The 21,393-nt window shown below is 41.6% G+C and overlaps 1 protein-coding gene across 2 annotated transcripts in view; it reads left to right on the forward strand.

Moving 5' to 3' along the window:
• grid2ipa (glutamate receptor, ionotropic, delta 2 (Grid2) interacting protein, a) overlaps positions 1-21,393 on the forward strand; it is a 33,395-nt gene that overhangs the window by 5,427 nt on the left and 6,575 nt on the right. Inside the window, exons 1-13 of one of the 2 annotated variants that reach the window (XM_014027050.1) lie at positions 5,036-5,678; positions 9,635-9,907; positions 12,235-12,320; positions 12,487-12,556; positions 12,993-13,289; positions 14,036-14,187; positions 14,363-14,524; positions 15,988-16,094; positions 16,217-16,364; positions 16,793-17,121; positions 18,328-20,634; positions 20,784-20,871; positions 21,159-21,242. In XM_014027050.1, the coding sequence (XP_013882504.1) occupies positions 5,644-5,678; positions 9,635-9,907; positions 12,235-12,320; positions 12,487-12,556; positions 12,993-13,289; positions 14,036-14,187; positions 14,363-14,524; positions 15,988-16,094; positions 16,217-16,364; positions 16,793-17,121; positions 18,328-20,634; positions 20,784-20,871; positions 21,159-21,242 (4,138 nt within the window). In that variant the 5' untranslated portion in view covers positions 5,036-5,643. Of the gene's footprint in view, positions 1-5,035; positions 5,679-9,634; positions 9,908-12,234; positions 12,321-12,486; positions 12,557-12,992; positions 13,290-14,035; positions 14,188-14,362; positions 14,525-15,987; positions 16,095-16,216; positions 16,365-16,792; positions 17,122-18,327; positions 20,635-20,783; positions 20,872-21,158; positions 21,243-21,393 lie in introns of those variants that run through there. The other variant, XM_014027049.1, reaches the window with a different exon arrangement.

The following is a 21,393-nucleotide window of genomic DNA, read 5'->3' on the forward strand; positions in this document are numbered from 1 at the left end:
TAAAAACAGTTTATAATAAATGAGTGCAAGTACAAAGCACAACCACAATAAAAGAGGGTAAAAAGAAAAAGAAACTGCTAAAAGTTAAACATCAAATGCCCTTTTAAATAAATAGGTCTTAAGTTTGGCTTTGAACAGAACCAGGTCAGAGACAGCAYGCAACTCATAGGGAAAACTATTCCATGCTGTTGGATCAGCGACAGAAAAGGATCAGWCCTCCTATTTCTTGCAGTTAGAGCGAGGCWCCTCGAGCAGATGTTGACCGGCAGACCGTAATGCTCTGCTGGTGGATTTTCAAAAGTTCTGTAATGTAGAGCAGCGCAAGGCCWTTCAAAGCTTTCAACAAAAAACAACAGCTTGAACTGGATCCTAAACTGAACTGGGAGTCAGTGCAAAGAAGAGAGGACAGGAGTGATATGWTCATGTTTACARGTGTTAGTTAATAAAYGAGCGGCRGAGTTTTACACAATCTGTAAAKGAGAGATGGAAGACAAACRAACAAAGTGAGGACTGGGAAAATGTCCTCACTTTGTTGGTTAAAAATATATGTCCTCACTAGTGGTTCTAGGATTGATTATTAAAATGTTTTGAATGTTGGAATTAATCAGTTTTCCATCTCTTTTTTTGCAGCTGCGCTCTACTAGTTACATTTAGAGGTGTGGTGTGAATTAAGTTTCTGCTCAGGTTAGGGAAATGTCTGGGTTAGGCATAAATGCGAAGTCCTCACTTTGATTCAAGTACATGCGTGCGTGCGTGTGTGTTTGTGAATAAATTATCAAGTGTTTCTGAAAAGCTCAAAATGGAAGAAAGAAAACTGGTAATGTTTTGTGTTTTGTGTCCATGAACCTGAACTGTCCAGCTGTGGGGTTTTCAGGATGCTACACAACCATGAAAGCAAAAGCTGCCTCATTTTCCAACAAAATCAATAATTCAGAAGCCTCCCTCGCCTCCGCTGTTGTCCTGTGAAATCTGCGACAGGAGTCTGACTTGACACCAGCCACTGGCTCATTTCCTCCACACTTGRTTGTCACTTTTCTGTGTTTCACCTTTCAGAAATGGTGCCAAATTGTTGGAAAACTCCCCACCATRTATTGCATTTCCTCGTCCTCAGCGYTGATTGGAAAATTAAAACCCACGACGCAAAACCGCTGCTCACTCTTGCAGTTTTTTTTAATATGTCTCTATCTTTGCTGTCATTGTGACTTTCTCTGAGCTGATCTCCCTCTTCCTCATCTCTCCCTGTCAGCTGTGATACCATTGTTGTTTTTTTTTTGGGTGGATGCTCCCTTCTCAGCACACAGCTCATATCTGCTGCAGACAGTTTGCTGCTGGTGCTTGAGACGTGCACACAGACGGACACACCGAGAATCATGTAAAAACGCTGCTTCTCTACCAAAAACAGCCCAGTTTCTTACTCACTTTGAAGTTCCCATGCTRGAAGAAATGATGAGTTGCTGCCTGACGTGAGTACAGAAACAACTGTTTTTTAGCCCTTTTGCTTTGGAATGTAACCAGTTCTGAAGTTTGCTGTCAGGGGTCGTGAAATGAGGCTGTTTATAGTTTGAGGTGTTTTTACAGTAGCAGATTTAGCATTTTTATTGCTCTTTTTGGTGGATAATTTGTTTGTTCTTCCAGATGTTGTCTTCTCAGATTCCTAGATTGCAGCTCTGCCTCTTTGATGCGACTGTCCTCTTTCTCATAAAGCTGCTTGTAGTAAAAAAAAAAACGTTGTGTTGTTTGTTTTGCATAGGAGTAAATTATGCATAAGCTCTGCTGTCTTTTTGCTGTTTAGGCAGTTAGAAAGTACAGAAACGATCTGTCTCCATCGCTGTTTTGGAGAAATCACTAATATCATCTAGTAGCTTAAATTTGTTGGTGATTTTAGTTCAGGTGAGCTCTGACTTTGAAACAGCAATCATTGTCGTCCATGTCTCTGAGGTTGAAGTGCTGGTCATCCCAGTAATATAAATTTGAATGATATTACAGCTGAGTAAAGACATCTTAATGTTGGGATAATTTGGTTGCTCATGAGCCCCACCTCAGAGTGTTTACTTTATACTTTTCTCTGATTCTGTCAGTGGCGTATATGAATATACTCACTTCTTGGGGTGTGCATGAATGAATACTGAAACATTCCTATTTATTGCATGCAGCCAAAAAGAAACCAAGAAACGGAAACAGGTACTACAATATCTACAACTGATTCATTTATTGAGTCCACCTCATACAAGAAGACACCTGGTTTTATCAGCATTTCATCAAAACAGCCTCAACTCCATCATTTCACAGCATAAGATGATGAGAGGCAGCATGCGCCGAGCATTCCTTCAAGAACTTTCAATGCCTTTTTTTTAACAATTTGATCTGTGCATGAATTGTGAATGAAATATGGGTTGGGTTTATAAAATATGCAAATCATTGTATTCTATTTTGATTTACATTTCACRCAGTGACTAAACTGTGTCGTAATTGGGGTTGTATGATTGCAAGTGGGGTTGGGCAAAATCGTATCGTTTGCAATTAATTGTCAAAAGAACAATGAACAATTAATATTTGCGTTTACTACATTTACATTTAGTGCCACGTGATGACATTTTTGTGTGCGACACACTCACACTATAAAGTGCTCATGTGAGCCTGTGGCATATTGTGTTACTAAAGATATGCTACCCCTCCACATTGTGGAAAAGTGGGTTTTCAGTTCACAGCCATTAATCTATATTACTGGATTGGACATCGCCTATAGCCGCTATAGCTAGCGACACGCCGACACAGGAGCCATTGCTATGCATTGAGTCATGTCAACAAAATGGTAGAGTTTCATTTTAGGATGCGCTTCAATCTGTCACAAAAATATTCATAGCACCCTCATTTCTTATCCGGTTTCTATAAAATAGGGCTTCAATTAAAGCTGAGAAAATTGCCGATGTTGTGATATGTAAAAAAATGTATTTGCTCAAGAGATAAACCTATAAGCAGTCTGGGAACTTTTCATTATAGGGTTTTGCTAATGTATTTACAGTAGAAGCCCCTTTCTGCCACATAAAACTAAGAGTCATGTGTCATATAATCTAATTTTGTATTTGTTTCCTGGTTCTTCATTCGCGCTGAACTAAGGACAAATTCTTCCAGCTGATAAGACAAATGCGGTCGGCCCCTCCACCGCTTAGCTTGTGAAATGTACGGTGGAGGAAAAAAGTTACGGAGTTATTTTTTACTCTGATATATAATCACAAACTGCAGGAGATACCATATGCTGACTGGACAGAACATCAGTACCAGTAATATTGACACAGTTCAGCCTAGTAGTAGTAAAGGTAATTTTACTGTTGTCCATTATATTTACCTCTCACAATGTTATCCTAAAATAATAACACTATTAATAAAAATCATAATAATTTGTTGGAACAGCAAATTTATCTTTATGTGACAGAAAGGGGCTTCTACTGTAAATATGTTAGCAAAACCCTATAATGAAAAGTTCCCAGACTGCTTATCTCTTGAGCAAATACATTTTTTTACAAATCACAACATCGGCAATTTTCTCAGCTTTAATTTAAGCCATATTTTATAGAAACCGGATAAGAAATGAGGGTGCTATGAATATTTTTGTGACAGACTGACATGCATCCCACATTGAAACTACCGTTATGTTGACATGACTCAATGCATAGCAATGGCTCCTATGACGGCGCACGATAAGTCATGTGATGTCCAATCCAGTAATATAGATCAATGTTCACAGCTGACTTTTTTTACCTGTTAAAACGAAGATGTTATTTTAACGATTTGCAATATAATTATCATTAATCGTTATCGGTTAAATGTCACAATTAATCATGATTCTTTTTTTTGCCAATATTGCCCAACCCTAAATGCAAAACATCAACTAAAGTAAAAGAAAATTGTCTAATCAGATATAGTATTTCAAGGGTGTCCAATCCTGGTACTCAAAGTCCCTTCTTCTGCAGGTTTTAGAGGTTCCTCTGCTCCAACACACCTGCTTTGAATTAGCGATTAACAGGCTTCTGCAGAAGAAAAAGTTCAGTCAACCAATGAATCAGGTGTGTTGGAGCAGGGAAACATGTAGAACATGCAGGATAGGGACTCTAAAGTGCCAGAATTGGACAACCTTGTAGTATATGTTTGCAGCAAGACGTCAAATAAGATTAGAAAAATAAAAAATAAAAAAACCGCTGAGATCGTCAAGACGGTCACAACACCTTTCACTTGCTTTAGCATTTTAGCCACTATCATCGTCCTGGCTCGTGCCATCAGGCTGACAGATTTATTTTCTACTATTTGTGTCGCATTTTTGGCTATATTATGTTTTATTACAGCAAGGATACATGGTGATTTACTGCGCAGCCTTGATTATTTTTGAGGTTCATGTTGATCTGGGTGTCACTGATCAGCCAGCTCTCTTTCATTTCTTCATTGTCTCTTTTGTGTTTGAGCCACTCGGTGTGCCGATGTCTTCTCCTCAATCACTGTCACTTCCTTTGACAGTCCTCAGCAACACTGAAAACTCTCCAATCTCCTCTGTCTGCGACATGTAGGCCGAGGTTAGGCGACTTGATCAGCTCCTGAAGTCGCTTGTTGTTTTTATTTTTGAAATACAAATCTAAAAATTCCTAATGTGTTCTATTTTTAGATAACCTACTTTCAGTAAATCCTGTCTCAGGGTTTAGAATCTCTTTTTTGTGTCAGATTTGGTGGTGGTGAAGCCTGGAGGTCAGCAAGTGCTGGAAATTGTCTCAAAAGTTTAACAATTATGTCTGATCTCACACAAGCTATGGGTGCTCAAAAAAGTGGGATTGGAGTCTCGGTGAGTACCGCAGCAGATTTGATCTCAGTACCTACTGAAAAGTTGATTATTTGCACCATTAACTCAAAAATACATTGTTTTTCACACACATCCATTTCTAAAGGTTTCATTAAAATTCGTCCTGTGGTTCATGTGATATTTTGCTGACAGGCGAAATCAAATCCTTATTGGCCGCTTGTCATCTTTCGGATGCAGGCCATGATTACACAAATGTTTCTGCTCTGGGGTTAAGGATACTGATGGACGTCTCCACGCAGGGCAGATGATTTGTCAGAGAGAAAAGCTGTCAAAGCCTCAGTGTGTCTGTTTTATACGGAGCTCCAGTCGTCGAGCTGACCTGCCTGTGAAACTCCTCAGAGACGCTCCTCTCTCCCTCCTCACTTTCTCCTCCGTTCTTCTCATTCTTCCCTTCCTCCTCTGAGAGAGCAGAAGATTTTCTCACTCACTGCCTCTGACTGCTGAATGATGGCGATCAGAAAGCGTTGACCCTCGCCGTTTGCCTCTCCTGTGAAACGACTTCAACGTGGGAACATTTCTGGATGAAGAAGAGCTGATGATGGAGGTCATGGAGGCGTGGAGGGATGTAGACCACGGCCGCTCTTACAGTTTGCTCCCTCCTTCTGATTCATTTACTCCCTTTCTTCGGTTACCTGCTTTCCGAGCCTGCAGCCAGTGCTTTTGAAGGTCCAGGACACCTTCTTGCTTCTCCCTTTTCTCCTTTTTTGTCTGGAAAAGTTGTTTGAGCTACATGGAGACGTTTTTTGTGACAGACATGTTTATGATCTGAGACACTTCCTTCGAAGCATCGAAGAGCCATGGGAAGGGACAGTATCGTGTCCAGACACTTTCGGTATGCCTTTCTTTTGATTTTAGATAAAGTTCTGTGTTAGTTGTAGCTTGTCCGTGACACGGCTTCACGCTGGAGATCTGTTCTGATAACTGCTGCCTTTCTCTCTCTTAAAAACCCCAACTGATTCTTGCATGAGAAACAAAAGAGAAGTCCTACAGAGCACGCTCTGAGAAGCAACTTATTTTTATTTAATTCCACCCTTCAGATTTCACTCCTCTGTGTCTTTTTGTGTTTGCACATTCATGCTCGGCCCCGGCTGATCAGAAGTGGGTCTGATAATAATGGATCTTGCGATGAGTTCCCCAGTTGATTGTAGTTGTCATTCATCCCTCTGTGCCTTGTGTCCCTGATCCACCCCTCCCTCAGACCCAATTATAGAGTCCTCTTGCCATCCTTCTAATTGAGGACATCACAAAACCTACATCCAACTTCAGTCAAGGAGAGGAAACTTGTTAGCGGCAGTGAATTGCAGGTAATACTATTAGTCGTGGAGCAAATTAGGGTTAAGGAAGTGTTTGTGCATGATGAACGACCCTGTGCAGTTTGTCTAAGCAGCTTTAAGTGTTTTTCAGGAAAAGTTTTTGGCCTACATAAGCCACAGATGACACAGCTTCATTCCCAGCGTGACCCTGGCCTAGAAAGAGTTTCAGTTTTCTCTATTTTTTTTTTACTCTCATGACTCCTTTATTTGTCTCAGCCACTTTCTTGCCATTCCTATCCCATCAGCTCATCAATTTCTTCCCCTCATATCTTTATTTCAGTAGATTGCGTCTCTCGGTGTGGCGTTTTTATGAGCTACGGTGTTAAAACAACTTCTCTGTCGCAGTACGGAGCAGCCCAGACGGCCACGACCTCCGGCGTTCAGGGAAGCGTCGGCTGTTTGCTGCAAGACTAAGCACTTAATCACTGTCACCTGCAGCACACACACAGCAGCTCCCCTGGATTTGAGCTTGCACTGAGCTGTAAGCACGTACGCACAACCCAAGGCAGCTCATGCACACATTTATACATTATTTGTTGGACCAACGAGACATCTTTAATGCTGCGGGTGACTGAGTTGCTTGAGTTTTCTCTGTCATTATGAGGAGGAAGTTACAGTAAACATCAAATGTTGAGGAAAAATCTCTGTTTTAGTTGTTGTTCGGGGGTTCAACTGTTGATTGTATTTAATTTCACGTGACTGCAGACTGAAGAACGTACAAACCATGTTTGCGTTATGCTGCCACAAAAAACTAAAAATGTAACTTTACACTCGATTGGGCACAAGCGTTAATGTGAGATTAGATTCTTTTTGGAGTTGGGTTTCTGTGGAAAGGTTATAAAAACATTAATATTTTACCTGATGAACATCAGTTTGGAGAAATAGCTTAAATCTGACCAGAGCAGGGGTCTGCAACCTTTACAATCAAACAAGCCATTTGTGCTCCTTTTCTCACTAATAAAATGTGTCCAGAGCCGCAAAACAAGCTACAACTGTGATTATCAACTGGTGGTCCGTGGGCCTTTTCAAGGCCTTTTCAGTAACATTTACAGTCAGTGGAGGTGACGTTATAAAACAAAATATAAATATATTATTATTATTACTGGTATATTATTTATCATTATACACATCAGGATAAATAAAAAGACCATAAAAATGTTAACAACAAAGAATGTATATACTGTATATAGTTTATACCAAATTTAATAAAAACTAGTACAACTGAATTATTCAGGCACGTTTTTTTGTTCTAATTCTTATTAATATGTAGTCTTCAAATTATTTAAAGGTAATTCTGATGGATTTGAGTGAAAGATCATAGAAAGAAATTGGAATATTTAAGTAAACAACAGGCTAGCATGAGCTAACATGTTTTACTTTTTGTATTAGTAGTATTGATCTCAAATTTGCATACAAATTGATTTCTTTCGTGGGTATACCCCCTAACCCCACCCAAAAAAAATATTCTGTTATGTTTGGTCACATTTACTGCAGAGGGCCCAAAGAGCCACATGTGGCTCCGGTGCCGCAGGTTGCAGACCCCCGGACCAGAGTGATGAGCTAATGGCTAGTTGGAACGGGGCCAAGACCAACATGTATTGCTGCCATTTTAATATATATTAAAACCATTTTATAAACCTTTACTCTGCCATTAATTTGCATTTCATAACTGCTCATGTAGAATTCTAAGAGCAAGAAGCAGCTGCAGCTAGCTGTAGCACTTCCTCTGCAGCTCAGCTACTCTTCTCGTAATATCAAAACCATTTCTGCCATTATAACCAGATGATGTTAAAGTGACAGAAATGAATCACTTGAAATGTTTGGGAGTGGACTTGTTTTAAAATGATGGGATTGTAGCTGGTCTTGCTCAGACTAGCCGTTAGCTCGTCACTCTAGGCAGAATTAAATCCCTATTTTATTTGAACTGGGGTCTGTCAAAAAGCGATCTATTCATTGCTCACAACTCTTCTACCGAACCTTAGTTTAAAAGATTTAAAATATAGCTTTTAGAGTAAGATTTTATTTATTTTCTTTTTTTACCCACAAATACTTCCATCACAGATCAAATTATAAAACATTGCTAAAAATGTCATTTAAACAGGATCATAATGACAACACAAACAGCTTCAGCAATTATAAAACCATAGGATGACTACTGCTGTTATTTCTTGCAAAAATAATTGTAACACTTTTGTTTGTAGCGATGATTCTAAAGACCATTTTAATCCTCGTCCACCTGATGTTTCACAACCTACAGTGAGGTTTCAACCTCAACTCTGGGACGGTGATTTTTTAAATCATTTACACAATCTCATTTAGACACAACCTGGTTTTATTTGGTCAGTGTGAGATTTTCTCTCAACCTTTGTTACACATTTTTTTTCTTTTGTGTGTGTGTGTTTCGGTGCACAAACTGCTGAACTTTTGCTGAGTCACTTTGGTCTTGATGAGCCATCTCCAGAGGAGAAAATTGGTTCGTTTCCCTCAGTTTTCAGTTCCACAGGGATGGCTAAGAATCACCCAGTTCTCTGTGCTGTTTTTATGGAGGCACACTACAGTATAACTGGCTCATTCTGGAAAGCCAAAATAGTTTTTGCTCCTCTGCGCAGCGAGAGCACCCAGGAGACAAGAAGACACACAGCAGATAGATCTGTGGAGAGTGGAGGCAGCGCGGCTGTCGCATGTAAAGTTGGGCGTCTGTATCCCTCAGAATGGTTTTTCAAAACCATTTATGTAAGCCCATCCTCTTTTTCTGGGTCATTTCTGTGTTTTTGTTGTATCTTTTTCTTTTTCTGTTACAGATAATTGGCAGCGTTGAAACAATGCGCAGCAGACGGCTCAGTCATGAACAAGGATAATGAGAGCAGACTTTTCAAGCTTTTGCTGGCAGATGTCAGGGTTGAGCTTTAGTCCTTCAGAATCAGGCTTTTTTTTTTTTTTGTTCATTCCAGTTGTCTGCTGATGTTGTTGGATAATCATGCAGGTAAAAACGTGTACTATTTTTACATCAATGCTCCAAGAGGTCAAAACAGTCTTGATGGATTAGATGCAGTATTTGACAAATGCGAGCTAACAAACACTTTAGTTTTTTTCATCTTGAGTACAGCCCATTAAATATAGCAAACTATAATGTGCTGTCAGCACATGTAAAAGTAAGATTTCCTTAAGGAGGAACAAAACATTGGGAGGTATTTTGTAGGGAAAATTACAGAGTGAAGTATTTATTGGCTCTTAGTTGAACAATCGTCCCTCCAGCTGCTAACAGGATCACACAACAAAGCTCATCTCTTGTCACTCATAGGCACACTCAGTGTTGGACCACCTGCCTCTATCATCAGCTCAGAGGGTTTGGACTTAACTGGGTTTGAACCAGTTAGATGGATCCAAAACTATACCGGACCAGAACAAGTCACTTTGCTTTGATTGCTTTGGGTTTTCTTGGGGTTTTCTGTCAAACTGATCTTTGTCCCGCCAGGATCTTCATTCCCAAAAAGCACCGGGAGCGTTTCGACGAGGTGGTCTCTCAGAGTTTGATGAGCCGGCTGAAGGGGCGGAGCTTCAGTGACCCCAGCCGGAGCCAGTTTCGCCGCAGCCGAAGCGAGGACCACCCCGAACGTCTCCTGGTCTCCACCCGAGCCAGCTCAGTGCCGCGCACCCACGCAGAAGAGGGCATGGCCCTGCCTGCCAGAGGCATGCGCAAGATCACCTCACTCATGGCGGGCCACTCTGGTGGCGCCCCCAACTGCAGGTCTGTAGCAGACCTGACCAGTAGACCAGGTCTTTTTAAACAGCTCGTTACACTGTAAAATTGGATTTTGTGTTTTTTGTTATTTCAGTACTTTGTTCTGATATTATTTGTGACATTGTTGCATTTAAATTAAAATATAGTTTTAAAAAAGTTCAAAACATAACTATATTTAAACAGGATCATAATGACAGCACATTACAAAATACAGCAAAATTAAATATATCAGTAAGGCAAGCAGCAAATTACACAACTAAATCAGTCAAATACATTAATTTTGTCATTTCTAGCTTAATCGATCAATTAACTTTATTCAAATGCTCAAATCTAAATAAAGTTTAAAATTTAAGAAATCGTTTAAACTTATCTTTTTAGTGGAGCCATTAATTTAAATAATTTTTCAGTTTTACTTAAAGACAACTCTTTTAATTTGAAACGTGTTTGATTTTACACTGTGAGGTTTTGAAAAACATATTTTAAAGATTCGATCTAACAGTAGGTTGCTTAAGTATTGTACACAATAGTTAGCATATCATACCAGCTTTATTTATAAATCACTTTACACAACCATAGGACCAAAGTGCTGTACAGTTACAGCCAACAAAACAGTCACAATGCATAATAAAAGTTTAAATAGAAAATTAAAACGGACATGTAATTAAAACAAAAGCACAAAACCAAATAAAACATACTAAAATTCAACAAAATATCAACATCTCAGATAGTACCATTAGTTATTAAAAATGATCATTCATGACCAAACATCCTGTCACTATCTTTTATTTTAAAGTTATTGTTCAGGTTTCAGAAGAATAAACCATTTTGCAGTTACGAGCACTCGCGGAGCCTAACTCTTCTGGGTCACAGGTGAACTGAGAAAATGCTGAGCTTGCAATGAAAAATCTGATTTACAGCTTAGATTCTTATGAAAAATCCCATCTATGATCATAAAGGAACGTTTATAATGAATCAGTTTAGAGCAAATACATCAGATCTGTATAAAAGTGTAAATTTACTTGTTGAATTTGTTCAATTCTAGTAGAGTTTCTAGCAGCCTTAGCGTTTCCTCTATAAACGTGTGAGCTCAGCCCACTATGCGCAGGCACATTTGTAAAAATTTTTAACAAGGAAATGGTCTAATGTTTATCCAATATTTAATTATTTAATTAAATAATCAATATGGACCATTATACAAAGGTGTAATGATTTGCTTTCATGTATTTTTTTTTGCTGTCAATTCCTTTTCTTTGTATCTATGTCACAAATGCTACCATTAATATCTATCAGGCATAATAATCTATACATTTAATGTTTTTATTTTGCATTAAAGCAGGGGTGGGCAATCCTGGTCCTCAAGGGCCGCAGCCCTACATGTTCTACGTTTTTCCTGGCTCCAACACACCTGGTTCAGTCATTGATTTACCGTCTAAGTTCTGCAGTATGGAGGACCGACACTGACATAATTATAAATAAAAGCAGAATATTTAAATGAACCACTAAATAAATAAATACACTTAAAATGCACCAATTCAATTAAAAAAGAACTTCACCTCATGTTTTGTAATTTAATTCTCGTTTAATTGATATTTTTTTAAAAATTCAAATTTGACTGTTTTTTAAAATATATATTTTTCAGTTTTCCCTTTTACTTGTACATACATTGGTCTCTTAAATGTTTAAATTGAAATATTTTATAGTTTTGCCCCACAAGTCTTTGTTGTTTCGATGTGTTGCAGGCATGTGCTGCCTCAGTTTATCTTAAAGTTTAAAGTTTAGTTAAAAACAAAGGCACGGGTAAGTTTTTCTCTTTGCCTTTGTTTTAAACTAAACTTTAAGCTAAACTGAGGCAGCACACGCCTGCAACACATAGAAATAAAAAAGCCTTGTGGGAAAAATATAAAAATAATTAAGTGTAAACATTTAAGAGACTTTAAGTAAAAGGAAAAACAAAAAATGTGTTTTAAAAAACATTCAAATTTAAATTATGTGTTAAAATACATAGACTAATTTATACTAAACTGGAAAAATAAATATTCAAGTCATTTCAAACAAAAAACATGAGATAAAGTTCTCCTTTTGTTATTTTATTGGTGCATTTCAAATGTATGTATTTAGTGGTTCATTTAAATAATTCTGCTTTTATTTGTAATTATGTCAGTTTCGGTCCTCCATACTGCAAGAAGCCTGATAATCATCCATTCATTCAAATCAGGTGTGTTGGAGCAGTGAAGCAAGTAAAACATGCAGGGCTGCGGCCCTCGAGGACCAGGATTGCCCACCCCTGCATTAAAGGCCTTGATAAATAATCAGAGCTCCAACTTGTGTCTTAGGACAGTGAGAGTTTGTAAGGGCAACTTAAGTTTCGGCTTCACCCTGAGAGGCCACGCTCCGGTCTGGATTGACTCTGTGATCCCTGGTGAGTTTTAAACACRTGCTTTTGCATTTTTTTCTCCTGGTTTTTTMTTTTCTTTTCTTTTTTTCTTTTTGACACTACAGTAACAGTCCCCAGGACTCCACGGTCTCTTTTTAAAGCTGCATTTTCCCTGTGGTGTCACTTCATCTGACATGTTTTCTGCCTTCAGGAAGCCCTGCAGACAAGGCAGGTTTAAAACCAGGAGACCGGATTCTGTTTCTCAACGGCCTGGACATGAGGTCGAGCTCTGCTTACATTACCTGCAACCTTTCATGTGAACAATACGGTTTGCTTATGTCTAGTTTATAATGTAATTTCATAAAAAAAATAGATACAAGTGTAAAAAAGAAAGCGTCTAAGTGTAAGTGTTGTTTTGGTGTTTGAGGTTTTCTGTTGTATTTTAGAGCTTCCAGCCACCAAAAGGAGTAGAAATCTGATTTCTAATGCAACATTTGATTCTAAAAATAGCTTAGATGAAAAGACGAGTAATAAAAAGAAGTGCATCAAAGAACATAGAMGTGTTTGCACTCCTGCATGTCTCCAGTCTTCTGTAGAGTGATTTGTCACTGCTTCAGTGTAAAAGATAGAAAATGTTTCATTTCTTTGGCATGGGGTTTTGTTTTGTTTTTTGGGTGGGGAGCATTTCTGTTTGAATGAACTTGTGTCTATCTGCAGGACCTCCTCTCATGAGAAAGTTGTGTCCATGCTGCAAGGAAGCGGGGCGATGCCCACCCTGGTGGTGGAAGAAGGCCCGCCCACTTTCACGCTGGCCGAGCAGGACCCTACGGGGGGAGGCGTTCCCGCGGAACGCGCCCGTTCTCCGGTGCTCAGCTCCCTGCAGTGGGTGGCGGAGATTTTGCCCCCCAGCATCAGGGTGCAGGGCCGCACCTTTGGACAACAGCTGGAGCACCTGCTGACCATCCAGGAGAGGTACATCATCTGCAAAGCTCTGGAGAACTTCTTCCAGCACCGGTGAGTGGAAAAAAAGGAGGATAGACGTGAGGGATCAGTAACTATTCCTCTTTTTATCTTTATCATGTTGCATTGTGTTCTGAATAAGACAAATACTGTATATTTTATAAGAATCATCGTTAAATTGTAAAATAAAAAAAAGAATGATGATGTGTAGACAAAACAGTTAGACTTTGAGAGGTTTTATGGGAGGTTTTAGCTGCTTTACTGAGATTTTAAGCAGAAGAATGTGCAGAAAATACAGCAAAATTAAAAATATCGGTAAGGCAAGCAACAATATTTAAGGTGGTAACATTTCACAAAAAACATTTTGACAGGCCATCATTATTAAAAACCACTATATCTCGTTCTTGTTTATCTTTTTGTGCACTTGTGTATCTTCTAATACAATCATGTGTTTTATATATATATTACTGTTTGGATAACTTTTTAAAAGTCTCTTTTATTTCTGATTTAGTGTTGGGTTTTCTAAAGTGGCCAGTCATTTTTTTTTTATATGTTTCTCTCCGTTTTTGAGGAAAAATGAACTTTACCACACACCATGCTCAAACCTTTTTAAAAATTTTGTTGTATCAAGAATTTACATATTTTATATGTGCTATGTCCTTTCCAAGGGACAAAGAAAAAAAAACCTAACCATAGAGAAGTTTAAAAATCTCTTAACATCTTTATTAATCATCCACTAATTAATGTGACGTCTTCCCTGGGCGGTCTGTGTCACCTTGCCTGTGTTTCCATTGCAACAGGAATGTTGACACGCTGATTGTGGATGTGTTCCCAGTGCTGGATACTCCAGCCAAGCAGGTGATCTGGCAGTTTGTTTACCAGCTGCTGACGTACGAAGAACAAGAGCACTGCCAGAGCAAGATTTCACGTTTTCTTGGCTACAAAGCACCAGGTGAGGCTTTCCTGTTGACCTCTTTGACGTGTTTCTGTGACTCGTGGGACACCGTCAGGTACAGGTCAGGAGCTWTGATGTGGGGTTCTTGAATTAAATCAGTCATTCACTGAACTGCTGCATTTCTCCGTGCTGTATGTTTCTTCTTTTGTCGATATGTGTGTGTGTGCTCCAGTTCCACCACCACCACCTCCGCCTCCCCCTCCTCCGGAGCCAGAGCCGGCCCCGGAGCCCCATCGCCGCAGCAGCTCCATGAGGGTGACAGGGACCACGTACAGGAGCAGTGTGAGGGGCCGCAGCTCTGATGACTTGGTCATTGGCACACACTTAGGCATGGGTACTGAAATTCAGCATATTTAACACCATCAGTAAAGACCCCCACCCCACCCCACCCCCACAGCACTCTCATTCTCTTCAGTGTCATCCTATTTACCATAAACACTCCTGACTTGCAACTTTAACAAGTCAAGTGATCCAGTTTAAGCATTAGATTTTTTTAAATTGGGGTTTTGTGGAAAATGTAACTATAGTCAGCATCTTACCTGTGGTAAACAACAGTCAAGGAATTTTCATTTTGGAGCAGGGATGGGGCAATGCTGGTCCTYGAGGGCTGCAGCCCTGCATGTTTTAGTTTCTTCCCTGCTCGAGCACAGCTGATTCWGTCWCTGAATTRCCTCTTCCAAGTTCTGCAGACGCCTGATAATCAGCCATTCATTCAAATCAGGTGAGTTGGAGCAGAGAAACAAGTAAAACAGGCAGGGCTGCAGCCCTCAATGCCCACCCCTGGTTTGGAGGATCAGGAGGAAATTCTCGTGAAAATTAGTCAGTAGCTTATAAGCCTGAGTCTTGTTTCATTTGAAACAAACGAAACCCCCACAATTTAAAAGCAAGTTCAAGAAAATGCTGTCATAGATTTCCAGAATGGTCAGTCAGGTGGAAATAATAGTGGAAAAGTTTAAAGTGTCTATGACATGCATATCCTTCAAATACAAAAAGTCAAAAGAAAACATCTTTATATTTAAGAAACTTAGCATAAGACGTGATTTTATAAATTTGTCACATAACTGGCATRTTTTCTTTGGAACTTTGCTTAGTCAAAGTGAAACAGGAAGTGAGATCAAAGGAGAATTCTTTAAGAAAGAAACTCTGGTCTTTGTTTGTTGAAACAATATTATCTGAAGTCTAACTCTTCTTTGTCTCTCTCTGAAAGTGACTCAAAATAATTTAAAGAAACATCAGATTCTTCGCTACAATCCGTGTTGTCGACCATTGTAGCAACTCTTTGTTCACATGCAGACATTCCTCTTTGACATCACTTCCTGTTGCTTCACATGCAAACATCTCAACAACTGTTCATCTCAGCTGCATGGATTTGTTTTGGCGCAATGATGTCAATGTTATCTTTCCAAAAATACATTCATATTTATTACAAAAATTTGATGCTACAGGCACTTTAAATTGGAGTATAAATTTATACTGGTTTGATGTTTTGGATTTAAAAATGGATGAAATTAACTCTGGAACAGGCTTCAATCTGATTAGCCCTTAGCTTGACCCCCCTTTGAGCATCTCTTCCTAAATGTCTTAAAATWGTTTGATCTGACTTCTCTCTTCTTCAGGCAAGCTATTGATTGCTCCACAAAAAGCCACTTCACAATTTTCATACCACCTCTTTAATGTTGTGGTTGCCGTTTTAGGTCTTCTAAATGGCCCAAATTCTCCCATATCCACACATTGGAAAAACATACAGAGGTCAATCAGCTGAGATGTGTTAAAATCATTCTGAGTTTCTCACCACAGGCCTCCGTGCAGAGTCCACACAGGAAACAGGTATGAGGTTGGCCCCTGGAGAGCGTCAGTCCGGTGATGGCACCTCTCTGCCGGAGACTCCCAATAACCTCACTAATGTATGTACCACAGCCTCCTTTAATGTTGAAACAAATAACACTGCAAATTTCATCATTATTCAACGTTAGGATGAGAGAGTCCCATTCTGGTGCCTTTTTAAAAATATATATATTTATAAAAGCTGTCAGCAGTGTACGCTGAACTGGAAAACATGTACTCAGCCAAGAGGTCCAAGTCTCTGAAGAGCCGTCCTCCGCCTGAACCTGAGAGTTTGTTGGATTTGGACTCTCCACCACGGCCGGAGTCTCCCCTCATAAATACTAACACAGGTAGATGAATTTCACTCGTGGCTGTTGGAATTAAAGAAATACACTCCGCAAATTTTGTTTTTCTGTAAACTATAATGTGCGTCTTTGTGCATGAGTTTATCATCACATTATTGGAAGATAAGTTTAAAACGTGCTGCATGACATGAATACTATATATAAATATATATAATATATGTACAAATACTCGTAGCTTGTATTAAACTTGAATACAGTTTATGAATGTGTGGTGTACCTAACTGTGAAGCAGAACAGAATTTACAAATAATAATCTGCTTTAACTCATCAAAACAGTGATGGTAGAAGTGGAACATTCATGTATTCATTGATTTTTCAGTAGAAAATTTGTTTTATCAAATGCTGCATGAGTTGAAGAAAAAAAAGCGGAGACTTGACTCTCGGTGTTTATCTGTACATGATCTTTGTTTCAGGCAGCCATAAGGGACCCCCAACCCATTCATCCTGGCCAGACCCTCTGCCCAGTCCCCCTCCAGCCCAGTTCTACCCACCGGGGTTGACGAGCCAGACGAGTGGGGAGTCTAACCCCTACATGAGTTTAGACAGCCCCCMTCCATCCCCTCCAGAACCCGACTTCCCTTCCAGCCCACCTGTCCGACGCAGCAGCAAGCGGCGCTACACCTTCTCCAAACCTCCTCGCTCGGAGGACACGGATCGCTTTCTGGACGCGCTGAGCGAGCAGCTGGGACAGAGGGTGGCAATCGTTGACGACTTCCTGACCCCTGAAAATGACTATGAAGAGGTAGTGTTACAGAAACGCAAATAAGGAAATGACTTGTCACTCTTTAATTGCCTCCGCCAACGGCGAGGTAATGTTTTCAGTCGCGTCTGTCGGTCGGCCTGTCTATGGACAACATTACTCAAAAATTTGTGGACAGATTGTCATGACATTTACACCACATGTGGGTACTGGCCCAAGTAACACACCATTAAATTTTGGTGATGTTCTGGATCACGATGTGGATACAGGAATTCTTTTTCTATTAATCCTCTGAGATCTGCAAAGCTGTGATGCTTTCACAGGGCTTCTGTAAAAAACAGTGAGAGCTTTCAGTGTTCATTTGAACTGGATTACACAGCACAGACTTCAAACTTTATAAAAGTAACGTTAAAACCAGATGTAATGATGAATAATTTTTGCCATAATGTGCGCATTTTTACGCATTTGGTGCACATTTAGAGAACGTTTTGCGACCAGGAAGTGCGTGACTACACCATGAAACCTATTTTTCCATTTCCTCAAACACACCACATTGTCGGTAGGCTTGTACACAGATAGATGAAGAACGAGGAAGAGGAGTGATGTGCACAGGTGCGGTGGACTTCAGACTCGGAGGTTGTTTGTTTTTTCATTTTTTATTATTTAAATGAGACCAGGGGYGAGGTAATGTTTTCGGTCACGCTGCTGACCCACTCGCTTCATGAGSCGACTGTACCAGGAAGCACTTTATAAAGAGAGTCAAACCATTACAAACTCATACAAGGGGATAAAACAGACATTTTACATGGTGAAATGTGACTGATGAAAACTTAGGAGCTTAATCCGACACAAGTTTGAYGATGAATAACGTCGGGTGACGAGTCTGATTTTTTTTTCCCACATTGTACTCCACCRAGAAGAAATTCCGTGCATACTGCCTGCTTAAATGTTTGCTACGTGAGAACTTATTCGGCAAATGTGTTTCCATCTCTGCTTTTGTGCATTAACTCTATTACAGGATGGGGGAAATTGGACTTGGCGGAGGTTTGCGCTCCCCGAGTGCTTCTAGTTAATGGATCTAAAGTATAGTGTAGTTTATTTCCCTGGTTTCTGTTATTCATCACATGACATAAAACATCTTTGGTTCAATCCGTCAGAAAGTTCTTATTTGTGCATTTTTTTTTCTGTTTCCAAAAGTTCCACTTTGACACTAAAGTTCTAATGCAGTGTAATTGGTGTTAATGTTAGGATGTTGTGCAGATGGGCTACCCGGATGAGGATGAGGAGGATAATGAAGATGAGCTCGGGGTGGATGAAGAGGAGAACGGGGGATTTGTCGATCCAGAGCTAAGCAGCCCGAGCGACGTCCAGAGCAGCAGCGGCGAGGAGAACGCCTCCTCCCTCACCTATTCCTCGTCCTCCGATCACATTCCTCCACCGCCCATGTCACCTCCGCCACCCCCACCTGTTCAGTTCAATGACCCACCTCCTCCCCTTGCGCCGCCTGCGCCGAGTCAACCCCAGCAGCAGCAACAGCAGGAATCAATGAGCTTATCTCCTGAGCCATTACCAAGAGGATACCTGCCCATCCGCCGGAAATCTGGCCCACCTCCACCACCTCCTCCCCGCAGCAATCCGCCACCAAAACGCCACTCCTTACACAAAGTCCTCCCTGCAAGAGAAGACCTGCAGGTCCACGCTACCATACAGGAGCTGAAAGCATTCCAAGAGCAACAGGCCTACCAGGAAAGACAAGCTTTTGAGGAGCAGCAAGCGTATAAGGAGAGGCAGGCGTACGAGGAGCAAAAAKCCTACGAGGAACAGCAACTTTTCCAAGATCGGCAGGAACAGCAAGAAAAAATATACAAAGAAAGGAAAATGTACGAGGAGCAGAGAGCTTTCAAGGAGCAAAAAACCTTTGAGGAGCAKCAAATGTACCAGGAGCAGCAGGCTTACCAAGAAAGACAAGCCTATGAGCAACACCAGGCCTACCAGGAGCAAAAAGCGCTTCAAGAGCTTCAGGCCTACCAGGAGCAGAAAGCGTATGAGGAGGGCAGGGCTTACGAGGAGCGTCAAGCGTATCAAGAGCAACAGATGCAGCAGATGTACCAGAGCCACCAGTCGATGCCGGTCCAACCAACACAGCAGAAAGCCCACCCACCTCTGCCTCTCCAACAGCCACACCAGTCGTTACCCCCCTTACCTTCCCAGGACCCCACCCATCAAAACCACCCTCTTTATATGATGCGGCAAGTGCAGCAGCAACAGACCCGGCACAGCCTTCACCATAGACGCTTGTCCCGCTCCGCTCCTCCCCCACATCASCCGTCACCGCAGCAAGCCGTGCATCCGGGACAACAAAGTCCGTATCCAGAGGGCATCTACCAAAGTCATCAGGGCGGACGGCCACAGCCCCACCATTCCTCCATAGAGATGCTCCACCAGCTGCATCACRCTCCAGCGCATCATTCCTCATCAGAGATGCTCCATCAGCTGCAGCAAACCCAGGTCCACCACGCCTCTGCAGAAATGCTCCAGCAGATGCACCAACCCCACGCCCACTACTCCTCATCAGAGCTGCTCCAGCAGATGCAGAAGGCCGCGGCCCATCGTTCCTCCACGGAGCTCTTGCACCRGATGCAGCGAATGCAGCCCCACCACTCTTCAACCGAGCTCCTCCATCAAGCTCACCAGATGAACCGAGGACAGCCCCACCACTCCTCGAGCGAGCTGCTCCACCAGGTGCACCAGCCCCACCACTCCTCCATGGAGCTTCTCCATCAGGCTCATCAGATGCACCAACCCAAGCCCCACCACTCCTCCACGGAGCTTCTGCACGAGGCTCGGCAAGAGCCCGCCTCCCTCCCAACTCAGCTCAACCGCGAGGGCCAAACCCACCAGAGTCGCAAGAGCCTCAAAGGTCATCATCAAGCTGAYGTTCCGCTGCAGGGCAGACCCAAAGACCAGCAGGTTCAGCAGATCCACCACTCACAGCCCACTAAACCCTCCCCACAGAGACCCCACTCGATCCAACAGACCCACCATCATTCCAGTACGYCTCAGATCCACCACATCCACCACATGATCCCGCAGCCCCCTCCTCAGGACTAYCAGCACCAGATCCACGTCATTCATCCTCCCCAGCAGCCACACAGGCCCCAGCCACTGCTCACCACCTTCCAGCCCCTCCAGCCCAGCCTCTCCACCTTCCAGCCTCTGCCCCAACACCCCCCGCCTCAGCAGCAGGTCCAGTCCTCGGCGCAAACGGCCCGCCCACACTCCCAGCCCTCGCACCACCTCCTGCGGACCCAACAACCCCAACCTCACCACAAGCAGTCCCAAACCCAGAGTCAGCCCCCGTCGCTCCCTCACTCCATCTCTGATCCCACGGAGCACCTAGAGCCGCCTCCTCCTCCTCCTCCACCCTTACCGCCCCCCTGCTCCCCTCCTCCACTGCCAAGACCCACCCTGTCCAGGATGGACTCTCATCACATGAGCGTGAAGAGGCTGCGCTGGGAACAAGTGGAGAACTCAGAGGGGACTATATGGGGACAGGTGAGTAGTGTGGAGTTGAGACCAGAGACCCAAGTACAAGGTATAAAATTCAGTTAATMAGTCACAAATAYCYGTCAAGTGCAACAGAATTTTTRTCCAAATCATATCATTAAACTTCATGGTTATTTTTATTGAATGTCTTTTTGTAGTTGGGRGAAAATTCAGATTATGAAAAACTGCATGACATGGTGAAGTATCTGGATCTGGAGCTCCACTTTGGGACCCAGAAGGCCTCCTGTGAGTAGATGACTAAAAACTCTGCAGTTCTTAAATCAACATCTGACTCATGTTAAAATAATAATTCGTACCTGGTCCAAATTACACACATGCAATTTGTCACATTTTTATTAGGAGTTGATTTGACAGAAACATAAAGTTCAGTATTGTCTGCATTGATGGGATTTTTTTWAATCACAGAATCCCTTTTAATAAATGAATTAAAAAATCTGAGTTTAAGTTTGAAACTAAATGGGAGTCTAACRTCACGTTGATGCTTATACTTCTGTACTATTTGGCGATTTTAGTGCTTCCTTCTGAGCCGTCCCTGGAAAGTTTCAAGAAGAAGGATGTGATCGAAATCCTGTCCCATAAAAAGGCTTACAACGCCTGTAAGTATTTTCTTTCAGTCGTGTATTGTCCTACATCAGGGGTGTCAAACTCATTTTCACTGAGTGCCACATGAGCGTTTTGGCCCTTGAAGGGCCAGTTGTAATGAACTTTGACGTTTCATGTTTAACTTTGACTAAACAGTGTTTTAAC

The sequence above is a fragment of the Austrofundulus limnaeus genome, unplaced genomic scaffold (assembly GCF_001266775.1).
Source record: "Austrofundulus limnaeus strain Quisiro unplaced genomic scaffold, Austrofundulus_limnaeus-1.0 Scaffold612, whole genome shotgun sequence".
NCBI lineage: Eukaryota > Metazoa > Chordata > Actinopteri > Cyprinodontiformes > Rivulidae > Austrofundulus > Austrofundulus limnaeus.